At 39.8% G+C, this 23921-nt stretch overlaps 2 protein-coding genes across 2 annotated transcripts; one reads left to right on the forward strand and one right to left on the reverse strand.

Annotated features, from left to right (window-relative positions):
* Positions 1-435: 435 nt before the first annotated feature.
* Positions 436-7568, reverse strand: ca7 (carbonic anhydrase VII). Its single transcript, XM_038702125.1, has 7 exons — positions 7446-7568; positions 6596-6793; positions 4317-4435; positions 3848-3943; positions 2776-2838; positions 2510-2665; positions 436-826 (listed from the first exon to the last, which is right to left on the reverse strand). The coding sequence occupies exons 1-7, from the start codon at positions 7480-7482 to the stop codon at positions 707-709; spliced, it is 789 nt and encodes a 262-aa protein (XP_038558053.1). The 5' UTR covers positions 7483-7568; the 3' UTR covers positions 436-706.
* Positions 7569-9194: 1626 nt separating this feature from the next.
* On the forward strand, positions 9195-16096 carry nae1 (nedd8 activating enzyme E1 subunit 1). Its single transcript, XM_038701780.1, has 20 exons — positions 9195-9349; positions 9745-9848; positions 9931-9991; positions 10077-10107; positions 10248-10319; positions 10599-10678; positions 11138-11247; positions 11425-11534; positions 11639-11701; positions 11799-11862; positions 11957-12048; positions 12191-12250; positions 12371-12504; positions 12681-12756; positions 13282-13321; positions 14271-14357; positions 14500-14592; positions 15038-15152; positions 15249-15298; positions 15397-16096. Exons 1-20 carry the CDS (start codon positions 9300-9302, stop codon positions 15504-15506), a joined length of 1602 nt encoding a protein of 533 aa, XP_038557708.1. The 5' UTR covers positions 9195-9299; the 3' UTR covers positions 15507-16096.
* Positions 16097-23921: the final 7825 nt, after the last annotated feature.

The raw sequence follows: 23921 nt of genomic DNA on the forward strand, positions 1-23921 counted from the left end.
TTCCATGAACATAGCTGGTAAATAATTGACCGATCGCAGTCCATGTTCCTTGTCACTGTCCCTCAGCCCTCTAGGCTACAACCTGGCTACTCATTACCTTGAATGCAGTATTGCTACTTTTCATCAGTACGAGAGCGTTTAAACATTTGCTTGAACGGCTTCTCGGTCAAAAACATATTGTACATACCAGGTACAAGGTTCAGTTATAGCAACTTTAAGAAAAGAAGGTGAACAATGCTTTTTTGATAAGAAGAGAACAACTGAATTTAATAAATGTAAATGTTTGCTTATACTCCTCCCTCTAACAGTATACATGTGCAGTCTTTGGTTGAGTGCAGAAGCCAAAGCTAGAAAATCCCAAATCAAGTCCAGAAAGACTGCCCAGTTCTTTTAATTTAACATTGGACCCCTTCTAATGGAAAAAAACAAAAAGACTGTACAAATTATTTTGAATTTTATTTCATTCAGCAAAAATTGCAAGACTTTTAATGCATTACAAAAATATTCAAACAACCCATAAATAAAAGCTTCTGACCAGTAGAGGGAAACATGCATCTCAACATGCTGGCAGTGGTGAGAAGGACCCCCCCCCCTCAGTACAAAGTAAATCAAAAGTCCTCAGGAAATGCTACCATGTGGTAAGAAGTACACTCAAATCAGTGCTTTCACAGTTGTTATCTATAACTCCAGATCTCTTGAGGTCACATTAATTAGAGGAACGCACTTTCCTGCCTTTGAGAGGCTGGGGAGGCCTGAAGTTGTTTTCCATGCGTATCCTCTGATCATCTTCCTCTCCACTGAACTGAAGCATTCTAAACTTGCCCAGCTGCATTGGGAGAGACAAAAAGACCGATTTTTCCTCTTTAAAAAAAAAAAATAAATAAATAAACACCACCACCACCCACTTTGGTAAAGACACCACTTTTTAGTAACATTAATTATTTTTATGTTCTTTAAATGACATTTGTTGACAAGAAAAATACTGACTACTTACTCTTAACTCATGCCACTTCCAAAACTTATACCACCCTTTTTTTGGTATTTTCCCTTTAGCTCTAGGTCTGCTATTATGTGGGGAAATGAAAAACAAAGTAATACCCTGTTATGTAAGGGCTTTCCCCCACTGAGTCTCCATGCAAACATTTCTCAATTTAAGCCCTGAAAACATCCAGTCATCCATCCATCAGGATAATCAGCTGGAGGGGATCAAAAGCTTGAAGTCTGGAGTCATAGGTTGTGGGGGAAGTCACCTATAGCTTATACCTCAGTCCCGGCTATGCCACAAACATGGGTTTACAGACACGCTGTTCATGACTACACCCAAGGTGCTGCAGTCATTAAAACTCTGATTCCTCATGTGCAGTCCTGGAGTTAAAAATGGGAAACTAGACTAGAAAAGATCAACAGTGTAAGAGTATAATCCAGAGGCTGGCAGCAGTCGCCACAGGACCAGCTCATAGGGGGACCTAGAGGACATGTGCTGCAGACATCCAGTTAGTCAGCTTAACTTGTCAACCAACTGGGGTTTATCCTACACTTTCATTAAATTCAGTCATAAGAGGGGTGGATCAAAACAAGACAACCTTACGGCATTCCCCATGAATGATGCTTACCATTGTTCTGGCCTCTAAATATAGTGTCACACTTTGGTCAAACAGTACATTTCTGGATATGCTACAGCACAGATGTAAATCCTACCACCACCCACCCCCACAATCACTCAAACTTGGTATACTAATCCAGTGATGAAACAATGGATCCTTGGAGCCTAGTGGAGAATAGTCTAACTAATCACCTAACTAATTATAGCAAGCCAGAACCATGGGTGTTAAAAACTGCCCATTCTGAGAAAAGATCGCTCTCGAGAAAATGGGTGAAGATCATTAGCTACAACATGTATGCCAAAGAATGACATTTCACTTGCGTACTTCTGATACTGTGATAGCCTCTTTTCAAGCAGTAATGGTAGATGTAGTCGTAGTAAAGGATAATATAGATCTTGTGCTAGAGGAGCTGCCCACTTGCAGTCAAAATAGCTGGATTGGGGTTAACGATGTGTTTGTAATATTAAATAACTACTACAGATTAGAGTTTTGGTGCTGTATATTCTGGTTCATTGTAAAAATTTCCACACCAATACTAAGGGGGAAACTAATTGTTAAGTGAACAGACCTCTTTCTCGCTCCCCGTCTACGATAAGAAATATGTTGTAAATGATTTCTCGCAGAATTTTACACACAAACTTAAATGTCGTTTCTCTTAGCCATCCATCCATCCATCGTCAACTGCTTATCCTGCGTACAGGGTCGCGGGCTCTTAGCCATCATTCAAATATATATATTGAGTCTAGCCTTCTCATTTATAAGGCAGGATGAGCATCACTATAATGTAAAACTATATTTTATATTATTTTTTATTTTACAGAGGACTGAAAAACTAAGAGCCACAATCCTCAATGCTTCAAGATCACTGTGGTCAAAGGGAACATGTTTGACTTTGACACACACACCTGTTTTTCAGAAACTACAATAGGCTCCTTCAGGATGATCCAGTTGACGCTCTCATGCAGGGGGGGTGTGGTCAGTGAGCCCAGGTACGTCCAATAGTGGAGGCTGCTGGGTAGGAGGCACTTTGGGTTGAAACCTTTGAAATTTGTGACACTAGCCTGTCACAGAAATGCAAAGACAACTGCTTTTATAATTACTGCAATGATGCAGAGAGCAGGTCATAAACAGAACACACAAAAAGTACATGGAAGAATCTAATAGTACTCACCTTAAACTTCACCATGTACAGGGCATCTGTTATCGTGTGGAGCCATCTGTGGTCATCACCTCTCTTATGTAACAGACAAGATTGTTTTTTTAATTTGTTTTGTGATTTTGGAGTGACTCTATATCAAATCATTAATTTTTGTTAAAGCGGACACAAAAACATTACATCACCGCAACACAGCAATTGCTGAGTATTTACCACAGAGAAACTATTTTCATGAAAAAAATAAATAATCAGTAATGTTTCTACTTACTATTATAACAGTTTGAAGCCTTAGGACTCCAACTACTGATGTCACAAGCACTGTCAAAGTCTGTCTTTATGTCCCCTCTTTTCAGCCACTTGCCTCGGCCCTCTTATTGCCATTCTCTGCTAATCCACCAGATGCCCTCATACTTTCCCATCACTTGACTGAAACACCCAACTACACACCTGTTCTTACTTCCCCATCTCCTCTGCAGTTACCTGGGCCAAGTTCAGCCGACAAAACGTAGCATAACGTTCATTTGAAAGGAAACGGTGGTGCCTTGAAAACCCTGCTGTGTACAGTACACTGCACTTCACTGCCTGTTTAATATTGCTGTATTTAAAAACAATGTGATGCTGATTGGGTAACACCTGTGACACAACCACCAAATGAGAGAAATCATACCTCAAAGCCGAGGAAACATGTTGTTCTATCCAGAAACTGTAGCAAACTGGTGCAAAATGTTTTGAGAACGAACATGCCCCAGGCCTACTCCACCCACTCTCTCACCTCTTTCCACTTCCCCGTAGCCCTGCAGATGCTTAACTGGACCATTCCCACTCACTCCTTACCAGATTGTTAGTTATCTTATGTTGCTGTGTGCGCTTATGTCTTGGGGGTCCCTGTTTCTACCTGCATTACCTGTGCTTTGACCATTTGCTTGTTTTTTGGACTTGACTCCACCACATCATTCGGCCTTTGCTTCAAGTTACTATGACTTATGGCAGACCTAAAGAAACTGCTGAATTGTTGCAGTAATACAGGATGGAGAGGAAACAGGGGCACAGGTATAGAAACCTCCCACTTCTAACAGAAACATCTTACTTCTAAAAAAATTCCAAGGACAGCAAGGCCATCAGGAGCTGTTGCTGCCTCCCCAAATGTCTTGTACTTGATAGCATTCCAGTGGACTAGATGAAGCTAGAGGTGGCAAGAGGAGGAAAGACAGAAACAGAATAAGACTGACTTTTATATTTAAATAAATTAACATCCTGTTCTTAGCCATATAATACATGTTATCTTTTCAAAGTAGGATTGAAAGTAGGAATGACATACGCATGTTGCTCAAATACCGTATCTACAAGAATATTATTGGGGCATGCATACATTTTACACTGGTCTAAAAAGAAAGTTTACATCCAATAGTCATATACACAGATGTAAAATGGCTATATTTTTTTTTTAGTATCAAAGCCATACTTTGATTTTATTACATAGCTAAATACGTTGTCCGTGTTTGCTTAATTAGATACTGACACACTGTGGTGCAAGTATTGAAATCCCAAAAACTGACCTCAGATGCATAGCCATTTCCTGCAACAGTATGCTCAGACCCATGGCAGCCCTTCCCCCCCCAATGGAAGTGAAACTGTTTCAGTCTGTAGGGATTGTCAAGTGGGCCTCCCTGGATCACTGAAGAGGATGAGAGATGTTTAAAAAAGAAATGTTCAGCAGTCACACACATGCACACACCCACACTCTCTCTCTCTCTCTGTGTCAGACAAACTGCTTTTTGCACAGAGCAATCAAAGCTGAGACATTAACACTAACAGACAAACAGCCTGCTTTACCAACAAATCTATCAGAGATCTGTGGCACAAGCTTTAGTCAGACACAAATAGCCAATCCTATGCCAAATAAAATCAAAGTTAAGGTACTTTTAGGTTGGTTTAACGTTCCATTCAGGTCCACACCAGAATGGAAAGTTAAACCAACAAGGGTTAATAGAAGTTTTAATGTATGTCATAAAGACATTCCGCCCATTCTCAGGACAGTACAGACTGTTTTCAGAACCGATGGCTTGCACTGCTGGGTATGGATGGCACTCTAATCTGATTGTTATTCATTGTGATGCTGCTGACATCCTTCTGACAAACAGGCCACTCTAGTCCAGGTCAGATTAGCTAGGCACGAATGGCAAACAAAGCAAAGGGCAATACAATCCATTATAGATGTAGGATAACCACAAAAACAATGTGATCTGTTAAGATAAAATCTGTTATAGGTTATAGTATAATTAAAGTTTAAAGTAGAATTATTTTGACATAATTAGCAATGATGTGCTCAGTAGATAAACAATGTATATAAATAACTGATGTGATGAATCAGGTAAAGATAATGCTAATGTTGTAAATCTTGACCAGAAATGCATTAATTAATTCCAATTAATTAAACTGGTCTTAACTCTATCATGTTTGTTATTCTAACATACAGAGATCTTTGATTTGCTATTGTAATATTATGTAATGCTATCAGTTTGAATTACTCGTGTGCATCGGTCTTAATAGAAAGTTTAATTTTATTCTATCCTCTTTTTTGTTTGCCATAACAACAGTGACACAGAATACGTTGTGTGAGAATATGCATGTGTACACCCAGACTAAGCCACACATGGCAAACTGACAGCAGTAGGTTTAGGGGATTTGTGCACCTTATTTGATCTATAGGGAACTGCAGAGGAAGTGCGTTAGCTTTCCTAATGGTCTCCTCTTTGAATAATTTTTCAGTGACAGCTTGGTCTGTGGAAATTGTCTGAGCCAAACAGCCCCACATTTCTGAGGTTCTCATTCATGGTAATGATAGGGTGTTTAACATGGATCCACCCAGTGATAAAAGCAAATAGGGTCATAATAACCAATGAGATCACCTAAGGTTATTATATCTCTTGTCCAGCAGACAGACACTCATACAGTTAACTGCTGGCTGCACTATCCCTACAGCATAATCAGCTGTTTATTTGTAACCTTTGATTATGGTTGGTTATGCACATGGTTTGCAGTTTCTGAAATATCAACGTAGTCCCACCTTTGAAGCGTATGTTTACTGAAAGTAAAGTTTTAGCGCTGATTTCCAATGCGCGCATGCATGCATATATATATATATATATATTTTTTTTTTTCTCTCTCTCTCTCTCTCTCTCTCTCTCTCCCCCCCTCTCTCTGGACAGAAATCATTTCAATATATAATCTTCATCCTACCCTAAGATCTAGCAGCACTTTTTGCTGCTTCTTGTCGTCTTTGGCTACAGGATGTTCATGTTATTAATGCTATCAGGTATCACTACGTTGGTTTGTTATATTATATATACACACACACACACACACACACGGAGTAAGTAATAATTTGATTTGTTTTGGGGTTGAATGTTAGTTGATTGTCTATTGGTATAATTGAAGTTATAGGATTGTTTTAACTTGTTATTTTTCCTTGTATTGACGGAGGGTATTGGGTGTGGGTGAGAGTGGGTGTGCGAGTTATCTGTATGTGTACCATATGTAGTTTTGTAATGTTCTGTTTTGTATTTGTTCATTATGTATTTGTGTTCTAGGACCCCCTTGAAAATGAGATTCTGCATCTCAAGGGGCTATCCTTCAATAAATTCAATATCAGAGCTATGATTGCCTCGGTCATTCATTGCAAGGTATTCAATAATCTTGTAATAGCCTACAGTCATAGATCATGTCATATCAATGCAAATAGCCCCATCAAGGTGTGATTTTGGCTTTCAATTAAAAAAAAAAAAAAGGTCTCAACTTCAACTGAAGAATCTGAATTAAATCAGTTTTTCCTCACCTGAGCGGCCATCCGAGTCATCAAACTCAACAACAACAGAATGTCCATTGTTGGCGATGTTGATGGAGGTACATTGATCGTAGTTTAGGACAATCGGGCCCAGACTGGGATCATAAGAAGCCTGATGAGGGACTATGTCGATGGGAGACTGCCGGTTACCCTGAGCAACGGGGTAGTTTTTGTGCCATACAGAAGGACCTTACCAAGAAGACCATGAGAAAAAAAAGAAAATGAAGGCTTCATTACACCCATCACTTATATCTTCAGCTCCAATTTATGGAGTGATGATGAAATCTATCTTTAACAAAACTGATTTCACTGGGTCACCTGCAAAGGAAAATATTGAATATTTTCTAAAGCATAGTCAAACATTAAAGCTTTAGTTTTTTATTTAACACAGCTAATTTAGTTATAACAACTGTAAACCGATAACTGATCAAGGTCTGTTTTCCCAAGCAACAATGAAGATGTGGTACCATCAATTAAGCCTCCTATGATCAAAAATATAATCAGTGAAATTCACTCAAAACTCTCTCATCCACTCCAAACAACGCAGCACAGTAAACATATTTGCCAAGACGCTGATGCAACGCAGTTTGTCACTCAAGAGCACCGTGCAAACCTAGTGGAAAGTCAAATTAAGGTGACAGCAGTCACCCCTTAAAGCATGTGGCTAATCTGGCATTAACAGCGTTATTCCTCCTCTTCGTTACTCCCATTGGTTGAAACACGCAATGCCCCCAACAAAAACAAATAAACGTTTATTTTACAATTGAGCGTTAATAACTTCCGCTACAGATTGGAAAGCTGCAAAGATTCAGCCTGGAGCTTGGATGGTGTCAGATCTTACCGTCCTCTTTTCCATATCCCCAGTGATTCCCTGCCATTGCCCCTGTTTGTTGTTTCAGGTCTGACCAAGCTGTCGGTATTTGACTCCTACACTGCGGCGCGCACGTGCAGGACCGCCACGGACATCAGCCGTTGTAGCTATAGATGAAGTTTATGTAGGCTTAGTCGCCAAAGGGGAAGGGCAATTAATCCTTTTCTTAACACGCCCCTTCCCGCCCACACACACGGTCCACCTGTCTGAGGTTTGCTAAGCTTGTCTAATGTTACTGCATTAGGCCAGTCCTCTTCGGATTAAACTATTTCAGCAAAATATGATTATAATGCGTTTAAATTACAATAGGTTAGGCTACCTAATATATTTTATACACTATAATGATAATGAATTGTAGGCTATGTAATTTTAGACAATTATGATTAGTGTTTAATGAAGTGTCCTTCTCTGCTAATTAGCTGAGAACTCCTCAGGTTAAGACTCTGCAGTCTACTTACATCTGAAGGACAGAGGACACTCGTTTGAGGACCACCAGGTGCACATTTTAGACAGAGAAGATGGATGGTTTGAAAGAGGTGTCAAGGAAGCCATCTACACCAGGGTCGAGAAGCCGTCATTGAACAGGGGAGGGGGTCTACGCCACCACTTATCCCCCACTTACAATGCTGTCCTTTCATCACTTCCCAGGAAACTCAACAAACGTGACCTATTGACCTCAGGTGAAGATACCAACGATGGTCGTTCAGTCTTGGCCACAGGTAGTCTTAACGACTGTAACGACTGTCGTCACAGCAACCAGGAACACTAACGAACCAGCAGTATCGATGACCCGGGCCAACGACCCCACTGAGGTTAAATAGCTGAGTTTCCCTGCCAGTCAGTCAGAACTGAAGAAGTCCTTTGGATGAGGGACGAAACGTCTTCCAGTATCTTCAACCAAGTCCAGTTGCTCTTGATTTTAACCTTCGTTGGATAACTATGACCTGGATGACTGAGAATCTTTATAGACATAATTAGCAGAGAAGGACAAAATATACAAAATATAGCCGAACATGGATTTAGAGAGAAAAATGACAAAAATGATACAAGTTCCAGCTGCATGTGTTATCCTTAATCCTTTCCTTAAATAACATGTTGAGCATATCTGGAACAAGGTCGGCTTTGAAAATGTTGTTCTTCATTTCTTTTGAGCTGTTTTAAATATGTTATTTCATATGTTTATAGTTTTTAAATAGCTGTTTTTCAACACTGGAAGGATGGATTTGTCCAATTTTATTAGGACTTAGGTTTATCCTGTGCAAGAAATGCACTGTGAAGTTGATAAACCAGTCTGGTCGAGCTGAAACATATCTACATATATATTATAGCCTCTCTCTCTCTCTCTCTCTCTCTCTCTCTCTATATATATATATATATATATATATATATATATATATTGTTGGTCTTGGACTTTGTGGACATATCAGGAGAAGACATTATGCTGAGGGAAGGATTTGCACCAACTCAGGCAATTGGGTAGAATGGCCAATGTGGTGAATGGGGATACTCTGGGTGGACACTGGATCATTTGTAGAATTGCACAAACTGGGAATGGAAATATTGTCTATCAGAACATTGATGGGTGATGGGGTGCTCCAAAAAATAAACTTTTTATAATCACTCTCAGATGATTAAATCTGCAATGGCGATACTGCACCGGTGGGAGGCAGCAATGCACTAAGCAGTGCCTAGTCTGAAGAAGAAGAAGAAGAAGAAGAAGAAGAAGAAGAAGAGTGAAACCAGGAGGTGGCAGCAATGCAACATCGTGGATGCCAACCGCCGTAAAATCTGAAGAAGAAGGACGTCAATCATTCGAAAGCTACCATGGCAGCTACTAAACCCTCCAAGGAACAGAAATACGACAGGCAACTCAGGTAAATGTATCACATCGATCGTAAAATAACACATCCCTTTAGCTAAATGTTATATGCATTTAATCTGCTCGGTCACAGCAGAAACATTGAGGCGGGAGTGCCAACGTTAGCTAGCGTTAGCTTGATATCTGCGTTACAGTTAAAACACCATGTACGAGCGAACACACAAATTAGCTAGTATACTGTTATAATGTGTTGGGTTGCTCTGATTATTTTGCCTGTCAAATTTATGATGCGTTTTAAGGTAAAACAAGTGTAACAATAAAAGGCAGTCGGTGTTATTGAAGCTGTCATACCACTAGCCAATTCATTATTGCTAAGTGCGTTGTTGTGGCTGAGGATGAATTGTATCACTAGATGGCAACGCATGTCCATTTTATGTTGTGTGCTTTCAGACTGTGGGGTGACCATGGTCAAGAAGCACTGGAGAATGCACATGTTTGTCTCATCAACGCCACAGCAACTGGAACAGAGATACTGAAGAACCTAGTACTTCCAGGTAAACAGGTGTGGCTCTGTGTTTGTACTGCAGGTGCTGATTAAAGCATCTTTCTGATTGAATTAATTTATCTTTTTGTCAGGTATTGGAGCATTCACCATAGTTGACGGACACATAGTTTCTGGAGAAGATGTTGGAAACAAGTAAGATAGCAGTTGTTGTGTTGGTCCAAGCTCAACATAATGTGTTAGTTTTACTTGTTTGTTTATTGTTGATCTTGTCTTGCAGCTTTTTTCTGAGCAACAACAGCATTGGAAAGGTATGCCTTACCTAAAAAAACGATCTATGTCATACACATTTCTCTTTCACAAGTGCAGACAGACACACAATTTCTTATATGGTTTTCATGAAGTAAATTTTTATTTAATTTTGCGCCCTGACTTTTCGTTTTTGCTGCAGAATAGAGCACAGGCTGCTACTGAGCTCCTACAAGAACTTAACAGTGATGTCTCTGGAAACTTTGTTGAGGAGGTTGGTACTGGTATTTGGTTTTGGCATGGTGCCACAATCATACTGTTCCAGTAGTATCACACTACAAACACATAAAAAAATCAGAAAAATGCTTTATCAGGCTAAAGAGACATGAGCCCTAGTGTTAAATAAAAGTATTTAGACCAGGTAAAAAATGTTACAATTTCTTTACATGAAAGTCTTTACAACACGTGCTGTGTAAATATGTAAATGTGTTGATCAGTATCATCACTCTGATAATGACAGAGAGCCCTCTTGTATTTTCTGTTACTCCTGCAGAGTCCAGACAAGCTTCTGGACAATGATCCAGAGTTTTTCCACAGGTTTACCATAGTCATTGGTGTTCAATTGCCAGAAAGGTATGAGATGTAGTTCATCTTTACTCTCTCATTTTAATTGTTATAAAATAGTTAATTAGAAATTATAAAGAAAGCAGAATGCCGAAAGAGTATTTTGTTTCTTAGAAATATCTAAACTTTGTGTAGTCCATCATGGATGGAGACTTTAGCATTTTGGCTTTACTGGATTCAAAATAAAACAACTTGTTACTGTTTGAGAAACATTTGAATACACCTACTGCTAGTGCAAGAGCCTTCCATGTGTTTTAATTTCATTTGGTGGCTCTGATTCAGATTATTACTGTAAAGATTACAAAGCATGTTTCTCTTCAGTTATTGGAATTGGCAAAGAGAATTATATCTTTTCAAATGTATAGAAATTGTTTACAGCTATTGTAGAAGCAGTTATTTAATTGGACTGATTAGCTGTTGTTTTATTTTCTGCCCATTTAACATGTCAATTTCTCTAAAATTCATTAGCACATGTTTGAGGCTAGGCTCAGTTCTGTGGAGTGCCTCTGTACCTTTCCTAGTCTGTAAAACCTACGGCCTGATCGGCTACATGAGACTTGTGGTGGAGGAGCATACAGGTTAGTTTAACTTTGATTCTTTGTTATTTTGACACTAATTAATACATTAAATAACAAATTTTGTGTGAAATGCTTTCATTAGTATTTAGTATTTTTTTTGATGTGGCGATTTCAGTTTATTTGTATAATTTGAAATTTATTTACTTTACATTGACATTGTACCACCTCTCTCTTCAGTAATTGAATCTCATCCAGACAATGCCCTGGAGGACCTGAGGTTAGACCAGCCTTTCGCCGAATTCAAGAGCCACATTCAGTCCTACGACCTTGACAGCATGGAGAAGAAGGTGTGTACTTTGACACATTTGTGTATGCACATTAGTCAGTTTAAACCATACCAGCTTTACACAACTGATTGTACTCCTTTGCCTTTTTTTCATTTAATCTGTAGGATCATAGTCACACACCCTGGATTATCGTTGTTGCTAAATACCTGGAGAAATGGCTCAGTGAGGTACAGTTCATTTTCTGAGGCCTCCCCAGTGTCTGATCACTGACATGTATTCTTGAGTGTGCTAAAGTGTGATGTCACTCTGGTTTTGTCCTTGTAGCACAACGGTCAGCCTCCAAAAAATTACAAGGAGAAAGAGGCCTTCAGACAGTTTATTCGGGAAGGTATCTCTGGATTGTAGTTGCCTATAAATTCTGTGACTTGACTGTGCAACTCAAACTTATCTGTGATTTGATTTTGATTTTATTGTCCCATCAGGAATCCTGAAGAATGAAAATGGTGTCCCAGAGGATGAAGAAAACTTTGAGGAAGCTATTAAGAATGTCAATACTGCTTTAAATCCAACCAAGGTGCCAGACCTCAAATACTACAATGTTTTTAAGCGTTATCTTATGTTCCATGCAATATATCCCACTTGTAAAACCCGACTCGGTTTGAAGTAGTATCACAATTACCACGAGTCTCGCCTAGTAACGTCTCTTGTCTCTGCAGGTTCCTAGTGCTGTTGAAGACCTCTTCAATAGTGAGCAGTGTAACAACATCACATCAAAGGTTCCATTCTATTAAAAAATACCTACATGGTTATATCATAGCATAAAATAAGTAGTTTTTGAAATTATATTTGCCTTTTCTTAAACCGGTGGGTGTATTCTGTTGGTGCATGTTTACCAGACCCTGTCCTTCTGGGTGCTGTTGCGAGCTGTCAAGGAGTTTGTTCACAGTGAAGGCAGTGGAAGCCTACCTGTACGAGGAACCATCCCAGATATGATCGCAGACTCTCAGAAATTCATCAACCTTCAAAATATGTAAGTGAATATATGGGTTGTAGCTGTGTAGAGGGCACAAGAGCAACAGAAACATTCTCCAAAAGTTCTCTGATCCAAGAGTACATCTGGTGCTATATTTCCCTTTTGAACAGTGAATGCTTTTAATAATGTGGGTTTCTGGATTTGGTGCTGTTCATTTGTGTGTTTTATTTCAGTTACAGGGAAAAGGCCATGCAGGATGCAGCAGCTGTTTCTAAGCATGTAGAATGTCTATTGCAGTCCGTTGGAAAGGTGTGTTGTAAACCCATGTACTCACTCATTAGTAGTATGTAGGTTAATCTGAATAAGTCTAAGGTGTTTTTAAATTTAGGCCTTAATTAAATCAATTAATTATTAGTATGTTCAAAATAAATGTCTGATAGGTCAGTTCAAGCACTAGATTTGATGTATCACCGCAGATACTCTAAAACCAATGTGACAATATTACTGTTGTCGAAACATTCAAAGGCTTTTAGCTGCTTAGAAGATTAATATAAGGAAATTTGTCCCAAAGAAGTGTTCAAGAGAAAATATGTGACCACATAAAAATGACTAAATAATATGCATACATCACAAATACATTCCCAGTTCTTACACATGCATTCAAACAAGTTTAACTAACTTGAGAAAACAAATTTGTGGATAACTGTGCAGACATACAACAAAATTGGCTATTGTCAGTTATGTTATTTTGCCTTGAAATACTCAATATATGAGTGAAAATTGTTTTAGACTAAAAATGGATCACCACTGAAATTACTTTTCCTTTTCCACTAGCCACCAGAGAGCATCCCTGAAAAGGACATCAAACTGTTCTGTAAGTCACACATTCTTTAATTAACAACCTTTACCCTCCCATTTTTGCACTCATTTATACTCAGTGATTGTATCTGATTAACACAATATATGGAAAGTTTCTTTTAGAGGCATTTAACTCTAAACTCTAACACTAATAATAATAATAATAAGGCAAGGTCTGATTAGATTATTCTTAGTAATCACTGTATTCTCCATGTAAACATACCCAATAAGGATCTTTTTATCCATACATGTACACATGCGTGAATCGAAACTGCGTTACGCCATATTCATAGTAGTCAAGTCACACTCCAATGAAAACGCTCCCTTGGAGGACAAAAATAAGTTAATTTCTGTTGCCTGCCAACCAATATGCAAGTGATACACTGTTACTTTGAGTTTGTTACTTTTTGCGTTGCCAAAATGCTGGATGGTTGTTGTGCTTTCGGATTTACTAATCGAGGAGACAAGACTGGGCTGTGTTAGGTGAGGGATAAGGTAAAAGTAAACATTACCGTAGTTGAGCGGCGGCAGGGACCTGGCGGTTTTTACCTGTAGAAATGCAGCAGCGGATTCTGTAACGTTATTTGGATCAGATATGCCCAACGCATGCAGATTATGTTCAAATTTTTCTTATGTTGAAATGTGATCCAAATAAAATGTGACTGCTTTTGCAGCGTCTCTACAGTGGAGTGTGAGCCACTATGTTGGTCCATTGCTTTGCCCTCCAGGTCACCGCGCATGTCACGTGACTGAAAACTATGTATAGTCATCAGTTAAGTTTTGCTACTAATTCAGCAGCACTTGAAAGCACCATGTCTGTCACATGTTGCTATCATGCAGCAGTGTAAGCTGCTTTTTCAGACTTCAAAAGTTTTCATTTTTCATACAAGGGGGGCATAGTCTGTTTTATTGCTGCACCTGCAATACGTTTACACTTAACTGTAGACATTTGTGTTTTTATATAGGTAAGAATTCTTCCTTTCTGAGGGTGGTGCGATGCAGATCTCTGGCTGAAGAATATAGTGTGGATTCAGTGAATAAAGATGAAATCAGTAAGTTGGAGATTAATTTCCTGTCTGAATCACCTGTTCAGTCTTGTTCCTGTCTTATGTTTAAGCTGACTCGAGTAGTATTTTCTCCTCTGGCAAGCTTTTTGAGAATATTCACCAATTAACGATAGCTGTGTGTCCTCAGCCTCAAGCATGGACAATCCAGATAGTGAGATGGTCTTCTACCTCATGCTTCGTGCTGTTGATCGCTTCTATCAGCTGCACTCCCGCTACCCAGGTATGGAGAAGTTTTATACAGATTTTTCTTTGACTTGAATGGAACAAGATGTGAAACACCTTCATGTAACCTGACTACTTCACAAAATCAAATTCTTTTTTGGGGGGTTCGGTAAGTTGCACATTTGGCTGTTTGGTCAGCGTCAGACCTTACCACCTTGTGCCATCGATAGGGAAGGAAAGTAATAACGTTTAAATGTGTAGATGCATGTTGATGTGGCCACCTACAAGTAAAAAGAGAAAGTAGTAGCTGCTAATATTTTAAAGTAATGCAAACTGCAGGCAATGAGCATTAAAGCTGCAGTTGTTTTTATAGCTCCTTTTAACACTTGCATCACTTGTTGGGTCTTTGGATGATATTGGTTGAGCCTTGTTAAAAATTAATAAAATAATTTCATCAGCCTAATTTCTTTTTTCTGTCTTTCCGCATGTCCTCACTTAACCAGGAGTTTATAACTACCAGGTGGAGGAGGACATCAGCAAACTGAAGCTCTGTGTGAACAGCCTACTGCAGGAGTACAGCCTCAACGTCAACATCAAAGATGATTACATCCATGAGTTGTAAGTCGTGGTCACTGCTGGATTTACAAATTAGAGTCATTGTGAAAGGCCGTGCCTAATAATTATGAACTTGTTCACCATTTTCATAACCTGCAGCTGTCGATATGGTTCCGCCGAGCCACACACAGTTGCTGCATTTTTGGGAGGTAATATTTTTGCACTCTTCAGAAATGGATTGAGATCCTAATACACAGCATATCCTGCCTATACAGTGCTAAGAAATCACAGATGTGTGTTTCTTTAGGATCTGCTGCTCAAGAGGCCATCAAGATCATCAGCCACCAGTTTGTGCCCTTCAACAACACTTTCATTTACAACGCAATGTCACAGACGTCTGCTACCTTACAGTTGTGAATACAGCTACTGATCCTGCGTTTGCTTACAGAAATGTCAGAGAGCAAGATCAAAAGAAGGCATTTACCTATTTGCTTTAATAATTATAAACCATAAACTGCACACCACTCAGTTGGAAGAAAACATTTTTGGAATGGGATAACTGCCAAAATGTGTGCCCTTGAACCTAAAAATGCTTCTCGTGCAGAAGATCAAACGTTGGGACTGTTTAGACGAAAGGTTTCATCAGCCACAGAGCCTTGCCTTCTTTAGAGTTCTTAAAGGGAAAGAAATCAGGATAGCACCCGCAGAGGATTTCTTTAAACTTTTTTTTTTTTTTTTTGTGGCTGACATTAAACGAAGCTGGATGCAAACAAACCTTCATGTAATATTTTCATCTGTGAAATTATCACCGATGAAATTATCACAATGTAGCAGCACTTTGTATACTTTAGTCACAACTGGCTGTTAATGTATTGAGTTTGGAACAAGGTGGAAGATTTTTTTTTTTTTTTTTTTTTTTTGTTAAAATGTCTAAAAACATGTAATATATTGTATGTTGTATTGAACTCACTTGTATTACTATAAAAACATTCAATATTTTACCTGAATTAGTTTTTTATGTCATGTGTAAGTTGACACACATTCAGCGCACATGTTTTGCAGTGTGTAAAAATGATTTGTCCCCAGCTCATCTGCCAACTTTTGGGCTTGTGCAGTCTGATAAACACTTGGGAGTTAAGCAACAGGGACTTGTTGACTTGTTTAATAGGCAAAACAAGGATTACAGTTATTTAGCAAGAATAAATGTTAGATGATAAACATGTGACCTTCTTGAGATTGGTAAATGTGACTTGCCCCCTGGCAGGATTCACATGCAACCTGGTTCAAGAGTTTTGTTGGGAGTTGATGACATTATTTTTATCCAACACCAGAGGGCACTCTCTTCATATTTTACTATTCATGGGTCAACATGTAGTTCCAACATTTGACGTAATCAGCTGTACGATGTTAAACAAAAACTTTCCATTTTAATTATTAACCAATATGTTTGTCATTAACTCTGTCTAAGATGCCTTGAAAGGTAAAGGACATTGGTCTTCATAACGAGTATGATCTAATATGCAGCCCCGTTAGAGAGCCATGTTATGAGAGTCATTGTGATGTAACTGTTGGGCAGGGTGAAGTTTTTCATTTGTTTTTTTTTTTTCCTCAGACTTTGGCAGAATGGAAATTTGCCATCAGCAGATCTTTTCCTTGTAAGACTACACCCCCACCCCCCCCACCCCATATCACCCCATGTGTCCCCATGCTGTGATCTGTCTCACATTCTCTCACACACACCCTCTGTCTGAGAAGGATAGAGCAAGTTGCCAAGAAGTACTCTGGCCATTCCCTAAATGAAGATTTTGTCTACTGCCTAAAAGATTACTATGTGTCCTCAACCATCCACCCGCTGCTTCTTAAGATTATCATGTAGTGGCAGTGCCAGGTTTATTAGACCAAACCAGACTGTTTTCATTTATGTAAAGTTAGACACACAACCCACTATCTACTGACAAAAAAAAGCTTAAGCTCAGTCGAGTACTGTGCAAACGGTCATCAGAGGTAGAATAGTTGTTCCAATCTATGCCTCTGCAACCCATTTCCTTTGTTGTACAGTTTTAATACTAGCAAGCTTATCCTAGATCTGTCTGTGTCCACCTCTTAAATAAAGACAACATGAAGGGAGAAGGGTTTCCTTTAAAGCAAACATTACATTATTTAAACAATGTGTTTTACTGGTCATTTCATCACTTAGTTGCATGAGACATCTATGAAGGAAGATATTTGTCTTTGTTGAGTTACCCTGACCTATAGCAGTTAAATTTTTTTGTTTGTTTTCTCAAAGCAAAGTTATGAATTTTCACTGGTTTTAAGCCCTTTGTATACCCCTAAATGTAATTGGTTCATGTCTATGTACTGTGGTTAATTAATGCTTTACTATTCAGTACCTGCTCCCACTGTGGTTGTCTCCAACTATGAGACTTCAAGACTCTTCAGAGGAGTCAAGAGGTCACAGCCACAAATTTTGATTGTGTGTCCTGCCAATTTCTATACAGCTGTGTCAGCATCCTAACATATAACATTCAGTGCTGACTATTTAAACATCCAAGGATTGCTTCAGTTCTTGCACTGTATCTGCTTCATACTCTCAGGGCCCTAACAGTAGCTGGTGTGTCTCCCTGTAACCTAACTCCCACACTCTAGTAAGGATGTTTACTGACAATAGATGACATAAAAATAAACAGGCCAAGGACACCTTTTTTCCCCTGACAACCATTTTTGGTACTTGGCCCATTGTGTTAATAATTCCAACACTAGAGAAAATAAAATAGCCACTTTGTGTGACTTCTTTTTCTTTGGTCAACTACGGTCAAGGTTGCTCTAATTTAAGAGGTAAGCACAATTTTCATATTTTTCTGCTTCAAAAGTAACATTTTTTGCACTTATATTTTATGCATATGCTTATGTTTTGTGTCCCTGAGCAAGACACTTAACCCCTAGGCGTGCGACCTCTGACATGTATAGCAAATTGTAAGTCGCTTTGGATAAAAGCATTAGCTAAATGAATAAATGTAAATGTACAGTGTAGTTTACAGCAGCAGGCATATACCTGGATTACACAAGGCTGTATTCATGACACTGTATGAAGCAGTGTGCGTGTGGGGGGATATACTGTTTCATACAGTAGGCATGTCGTGTGTTAGTAGACACATACACACACACAATACTTCAACATTCATTCATTTAGAGTGGTGTTTTAAATCGTGGCAACAAGGACAGTAGATAAGCCTGTAACTTATTTGTAATCGCAATGAGGAAATGGATTTTTGAAGAAAGAAAAGGAAAAGCAGGAAGGAAGATGGTTTGAAATTACCAATGAAAGACGGAGCATGGCAGCACACCACCTGACCTAATGTTAAAGGCAGTCAGGCAGGTGAAGTTGCAGAACAAATCAATTAGGAGTACAACGACGGCTTTTGGCATAAATTACCATACTCTGACTCAGTAAAGTCAAAAGATTACCAGAGAAACTGAAAGTCAGCCAGCCACGCCAACAGCTATGGTTGGTTATACAACACCACCAAGAGTTTCACCTGATTTGGAGGAGCGGCTTGTTTAATATATTACTAGGTCAGCTGACATTTATTTGGCCTGTCACCATGTGAGGTCAGCTTCAAAGGAAGAGAAGCCCTATTTTCCTCTTTTTGGACATTTCCTCATCTGTTCATTGATGGATTCAATTATGCCAAAGAAAATTCCCATTCCCACCCTACTGCTCACATCTGCTCCTACCATTAGACAGTAGTAGTATTTGTGTATTTTTTTGACAAGCCAGTGTGACACCTTACCTGCAAAGTGTTACAAGTGTACACTCAAGACTTCCCTCTTTAATTTGGTATAACAATTATACCATTGTGATGTATGGTGCCCAGTAAATGCTAGACAGTGTGAAAAGTGTGACAACAAACCCTGCTCTGCCCCTATTTAAAGCAAAGGGTACTTTTTTTTTTCCAAGAGGACATTGCAAAATTGAGTGTGAACAAAATCTTGAAAAGATGAAGAATTAAAGAAAGGAAAAGTTCAGTTTGTTATGCTATATCAGACAAAATACCAACACCACAACACAAAAAATACAGTTACACTGATTGATATTATGTATAGCTGTACAGATGTATGAATGTAAAGATGCTCACAAATGATTTGAAATCCAACATCAAAATCTATCTCTGCTCTACATCCTCTGTCCCATACATGCATTATCAAGACCTCAGCTTCCAGGCTCAACGTATAACTGCTTTATCTTAAAGCCACAGGAGAGGCCCCGACAATAGATACAAGAGTGTGTGCCCACTTGTTTGTGTGTGCGAGTGTGTGTGTGTTTGGGTGAGTTGGGAGGAGGGGCTGGTCGTTAATGCTGCACTCAATCAGTAAACCAGAATCACAGCCTGCATCAGGGCCACACTGCCAACGACGATTCTCACTGGAAGCTTCCAGCAATAAAGGGAGAGAAGAGGGGAGGGAACTGGATGAGTCATCTTAGCGAAATAAAAGAAATTGCACAGTAAAGGTGGCAGCTTGGTGGTCAACTCTCCCACAAGGACGAGGGTTGTATGTCCCGTTGTCACACCCTGTCACTTGATAAAAGGTTGCACTTCACAAACACATCATGAACAGTGTTGGAGAGAGGACTGAAGGCAGTGAAGGGCATGTGGAAGACGAGGTTGTCTTCTGATGGCTCATGGCTGTTGGTTTGAGTCATTTACCTGGATGAGGCCCAACAAGTTCACCTCCTCATGAGGCCCAGGCTGAATTAAAACCGGCCTCGAGCAGAGTGGAGTGTTCAGTGTGTTTTCTGGGAGACTGCAGGAGGGTGGCATACTTTAAACCTCTCACAGGTCTGCTGAGAGCCTCTCCAAGTCTCCATTCTTTCTACAAACAGATGGAGATGTGCCATATACCATTCTGGAAATGAAGGAAAGACATCGACAATGTAACTACGGATATTTAGGACAATACTTATGACTATAAAACCATCTACTGTAAAACTACACAAATGATAAAATGTACAAAGTATTTGCCTGACTGAATGAGAATGTAAATACTAGATAAGTGTTTAGAAATAATAAATTATTACCACTGTACATGTGCAACAGTGATTTGTTTCACTGTACTGCACCCTAACACAGTTTGTTAGTGGCCTATAGGCTCTTGTCATATTTGCTGTACACTTAACAGTAGCTCAGGGTAAGCTAGCCAGAGTATATGAGGGTAGAGATGTCCCAGCTGCCAGGCATGAATGGTTATATGCTTTCCAGATTCATTGTTTATGAATTAATGTAACACACACACACACACACACACACACACACACACACACACACACACACGGCAGTTGGTATGCAATCCCCTGAAATGAGGAAGAGATATAAACATGACCTCTGTCAAAACGGGAAATTATTTGAGGACCAATCCACCTGTCTCCCGGTGTATATTATGTATAAACACATTATACAATGCAATACATACGCATGCACACATACAAACCAAGCAGGGAAGAGAAACTAAGGGCTGTGTCTGTGCTGCTTTACTAGCCTGGCAAAACAAATGCACAGCCATCACTGGGCTCAGAGCGTTTGAGCTGGAATTGTTGACAAAAACCTCATTGTTGAGATGCCATAATGATCTAGAATGATGTAAATCTGTACACTGTGTAATTAATTCCAGGTTTCTCAGCTTATTGTCATCAACTTATTCTGCTTTTTGGAGACTTTGCTGAATATGAGTCAAGTGGAGCTGAGCTGAGAAAACAACTCATACTTTGTGACCGACAGTCATCTAAATAGGCATTGTCAGACAATATACGTGTCTCACTGTGATCAACTTTTCATAGATATGTACTGTGTACATGAAATAACAACACATAACAGACAATGCAGAAAGCTGCAGCATGTAAACAATCTGGCATGCTGTAAATACCCCCACATAACTAACTCAAATGAGGGTGGTGATGGCGCCTTTGGTGTGGGAGACCTGGGTTCAATTCCCACTATGAGACATCCACCATTGTGTCCCTGAGCAAGACACTTAACCCCTAGTTGCTCCAGAGGCGTGCGACCTCTGACATGTATAGCAATTGTAATTCGCTTTGGATAGCGTCAGCTAAGTGAATAAATGTAAATGTAATGTAAAATATGTGTGTTTGTGCAATGTGCACCTGTGTGTGGGTGTGTGTAAAATGAGCTGCTGCACGACATGTCTGACATTTGACTGCATGATCTTGGTAGAGTGCTGTTTTTGAGTGTCGCTCATTTTGACATGTCACATTAACAAAAGCACAGGTATAATTGGGGGGTGTAATTGGCTTATTGTCTGTACACACCTACAATCTATTCATCTGGATTCATGTTCGATTAGCAGCTGGGCCTTTGTAGAGGCTGCATCTCCAGATGGAGTCATAGATCTAGACCCCTGCTAGACCTGAGGGTGTCACATTACACTCCTAAAATGCACACCTGAAGGCACACACACATAAGTGATTGCACAAAATTACACCATCGGGCAGAGAGCACACACTGTACACACTCACAGGATATAACACAGTATGCTGAATATTTGAATGATTCATCTGCAGTCTTCCCAACTTCCTGGTCCAAGCAGAAGAAAAATTAAAATACAAAAAGCGTTCACATTTTAGACATACAGCTAATGCCCATATCTTCCTATCTATCGATAAACGACACGACGTGTACGTGAGAGTGTGGTTGCTCATTTCTAGTATCATTTACTTCAAAAGTACATGAATGTGCTCAAGAGTACATTCTCCAGGGGCCATTCTTATCTCTGCCGCCATACTCGGACATTCTTCTCATCGCTGAGATCAGACGGAAACCAGGCAGCTGGAATTCTATTCTGGAGTAAAACACGACTCTGTGCTGCAATGTCTATGTTTAAGCCTTTGTGAGATACAGATCTACCCTAGTGAGGTAGAGACAAATTATTTCCTTACCTTAACAGGGCATTGTCAGTTCTTGTAAGTCCAAAGACTTGGAGAGGTGTCACAGCAAGGGAGAAGTTTTAAACTGGTCCATAGGGACTTTCTATAGATCTCATGACTTTCATTTACACAAGTGAAAGAGCAAAAAAAAACTACACCAACATGAACCACAGACACATCATGAGAGACGCTTGCATCTGTTAGCCTACTCTTTATCTCAGCTCATTTTTCAAGACAGACATTAATGACCACCACCTGTTTGGTGAAGCCACGACATTGGAAACGCGAAGACAGAGATGTCAACAGTGTGAGCAGTTTGTGGAAGTTCCAGGTGGTGTTTTTGGTCTGTGTAGGATTTGCGCGATGGATATTATTTTAGTTATACAACCTCTTGTATAAGTTTTGGTTTCTGTTATTCATAAAGCAAACTAGTAGCACACCATGTAGATCCAGAGGGGTGTATGTCTGTGTGTGAAAAAAAGAGACTGTGTGACAGAGGGATGTGCTCCACAGGGGAGTGTTTATGAAGAGGAGATGTTCAGCGTGAATTCCTCAGGTAAAGACATGACCTCTCTCTGTTCTGGATGAAGGAAAGCACAGCAGAGCACAGCCCAGGTTGTATATGGTAAACCCCAGAAAAAAATGCACACACAAACTGGAGCTCATGGGCTTGGAGAAAGTGGGTTGTAAGTATTTTAGAGTGATGCAACTCCACCACTGCAGAATCAGTCCCCAAAAATCTGCTTAAAGTTAGGTGAAGTTAGTCATCTACCTTATTTATTATATGATACAGGATTTGGGAAAATGTGTCATTTATAATAAATGGCACCCGTAACATCCATCCATCCATTGTCTATAATGGGTGCTGGAGCTGATCCCAGCAAACATTGAGCAAGAGGCAGAGTTCACCGTCGACAGGTCGCCAGTTCATCACTGGGCTGACACACAGAGACAAACAACCATTCACGTTCACATCCAATGGTAATTTGGAGTCACCAATACAACCTGCAACATGTCTTTGGACTGGAGGAAGCTGGAGTACCCAAAGAAAACCCATGCTGACACGGGGAGAATATGCAAACGCCACACAGAAAGGTCCCAGCCCCAACCACAAACTCGCACCAAGGTCACAATCTCTATCTGTATATCTCTCACACACACACATACTGGGAGTTGGTAAATCAGCTGCATGGGGCCCTATACATGGTGTCAGGCTCAGTTCAGATCACAGCATTCTTCAAATTCCTGCCTGTAATTATACCGGCAGGTCTGATTCAGCTTTATATCTTTTATCGACAAACTGGAAGGATGGTGTCGATCATCCTCAGCTCCTTCTCTACCACACATTCATGTACACACTCACAACAGACGATAGAGAACAATCACCTAGTGAGAGGGAACCAGAGGCCCCTCCATTTTACTTCACTGTGGCCTTTTAACACCCAAACACTTTGAGAATATATATCTTCTTGTATTCATGAGTTTATGTGCCCACATGTGTGGGTGTACTGTATGAAGGCATTTAGAGGTTGAAATTGTGCGTGCATGGATGTTTGTGCTTTGCATGTGTCAGCAGGCCAGGAGATACGCTATTAAACCAGAGAGACCCATAAACGCAGCAGTGTGCCTGACAGAGTGGAGGAGGAGGAGACAGAGAGAGGGAGAGGAAGGGGTAACTTCAGCAGGGGATTGTAACAAATAAAAAATCTAATCCTCTCATTAGACAGCAGGAGGTGTGCGGCGCAATCAGATTCAAGTAGAGAGCTGCACTGCCATGTTGGGGGACCGAGGCCTGGCAGAGTACTGGGAAAGATGTCTGTGGCTGTAAGAATATTATCTAATGTAGACACACACACAAGAACACACGCCAATTCAGTTCTATTCAGTCAAAACCT

The sequence above is a fragment of the Micropterus salmoides genome, unplaced genomic scaffold, assembly GCF_014851395.1.
Source record: "Micropterus salmoides isolate LMB-PRFRI ecotype aquatic unplaced genomic scaffold, ASM1485139v1 Ms_hic_scaffold_6, whole genome shotgun sequence".
Classification (NCBI taxonomy): Eukaryota; Metazoa; Chordata; class Actinopteri; order Centrarchiformes; family Centrarchidae; genus Micropterus; species Micropterus salmoides.

Coding starts and splice junctions, on each gene's coding strand:
- nae1 (XM_038701780.1), top strand. CDS start 9,300: ATGGCAGCTACTAAACCCTCCAAGGAACAGAAATACGACAGGCAACTC. Junction 10,679..11,137: donor GGTGTTCAATTGCCAGAAAG/GTATGAGATGTA, acceptor AAAATTCATTAG/CACATGTTTGAGGCTAGGCT. Junction 14,358..14,499: donor AGTGAATAAAGATGAAATCA/GTAAGTTGGAGA, acceptor GTGTGTCCTCAG/CCTCAAGCATGGACAATCCA.
- ca7 (XM_038702125.1), bottom strand. CDS start 7,482: ATGGCAGGGAATCACTGGGGATATGGAAAAGAGGACG. Junction 2,839..3,847: donor TCCTTGGAATTTTTTTAGAA/GTAAGATGTTTC, acceptor CTGTTACATAAG/AGAGGTGATGACCACAGATG. Junction 827..2,509: donor TTGTAGTTTCTGAAAAACAG/GTGTGTGTGTCA, acceptor CTCCCAATGCAG/CTGGGCAAGTTTAGAATGCT.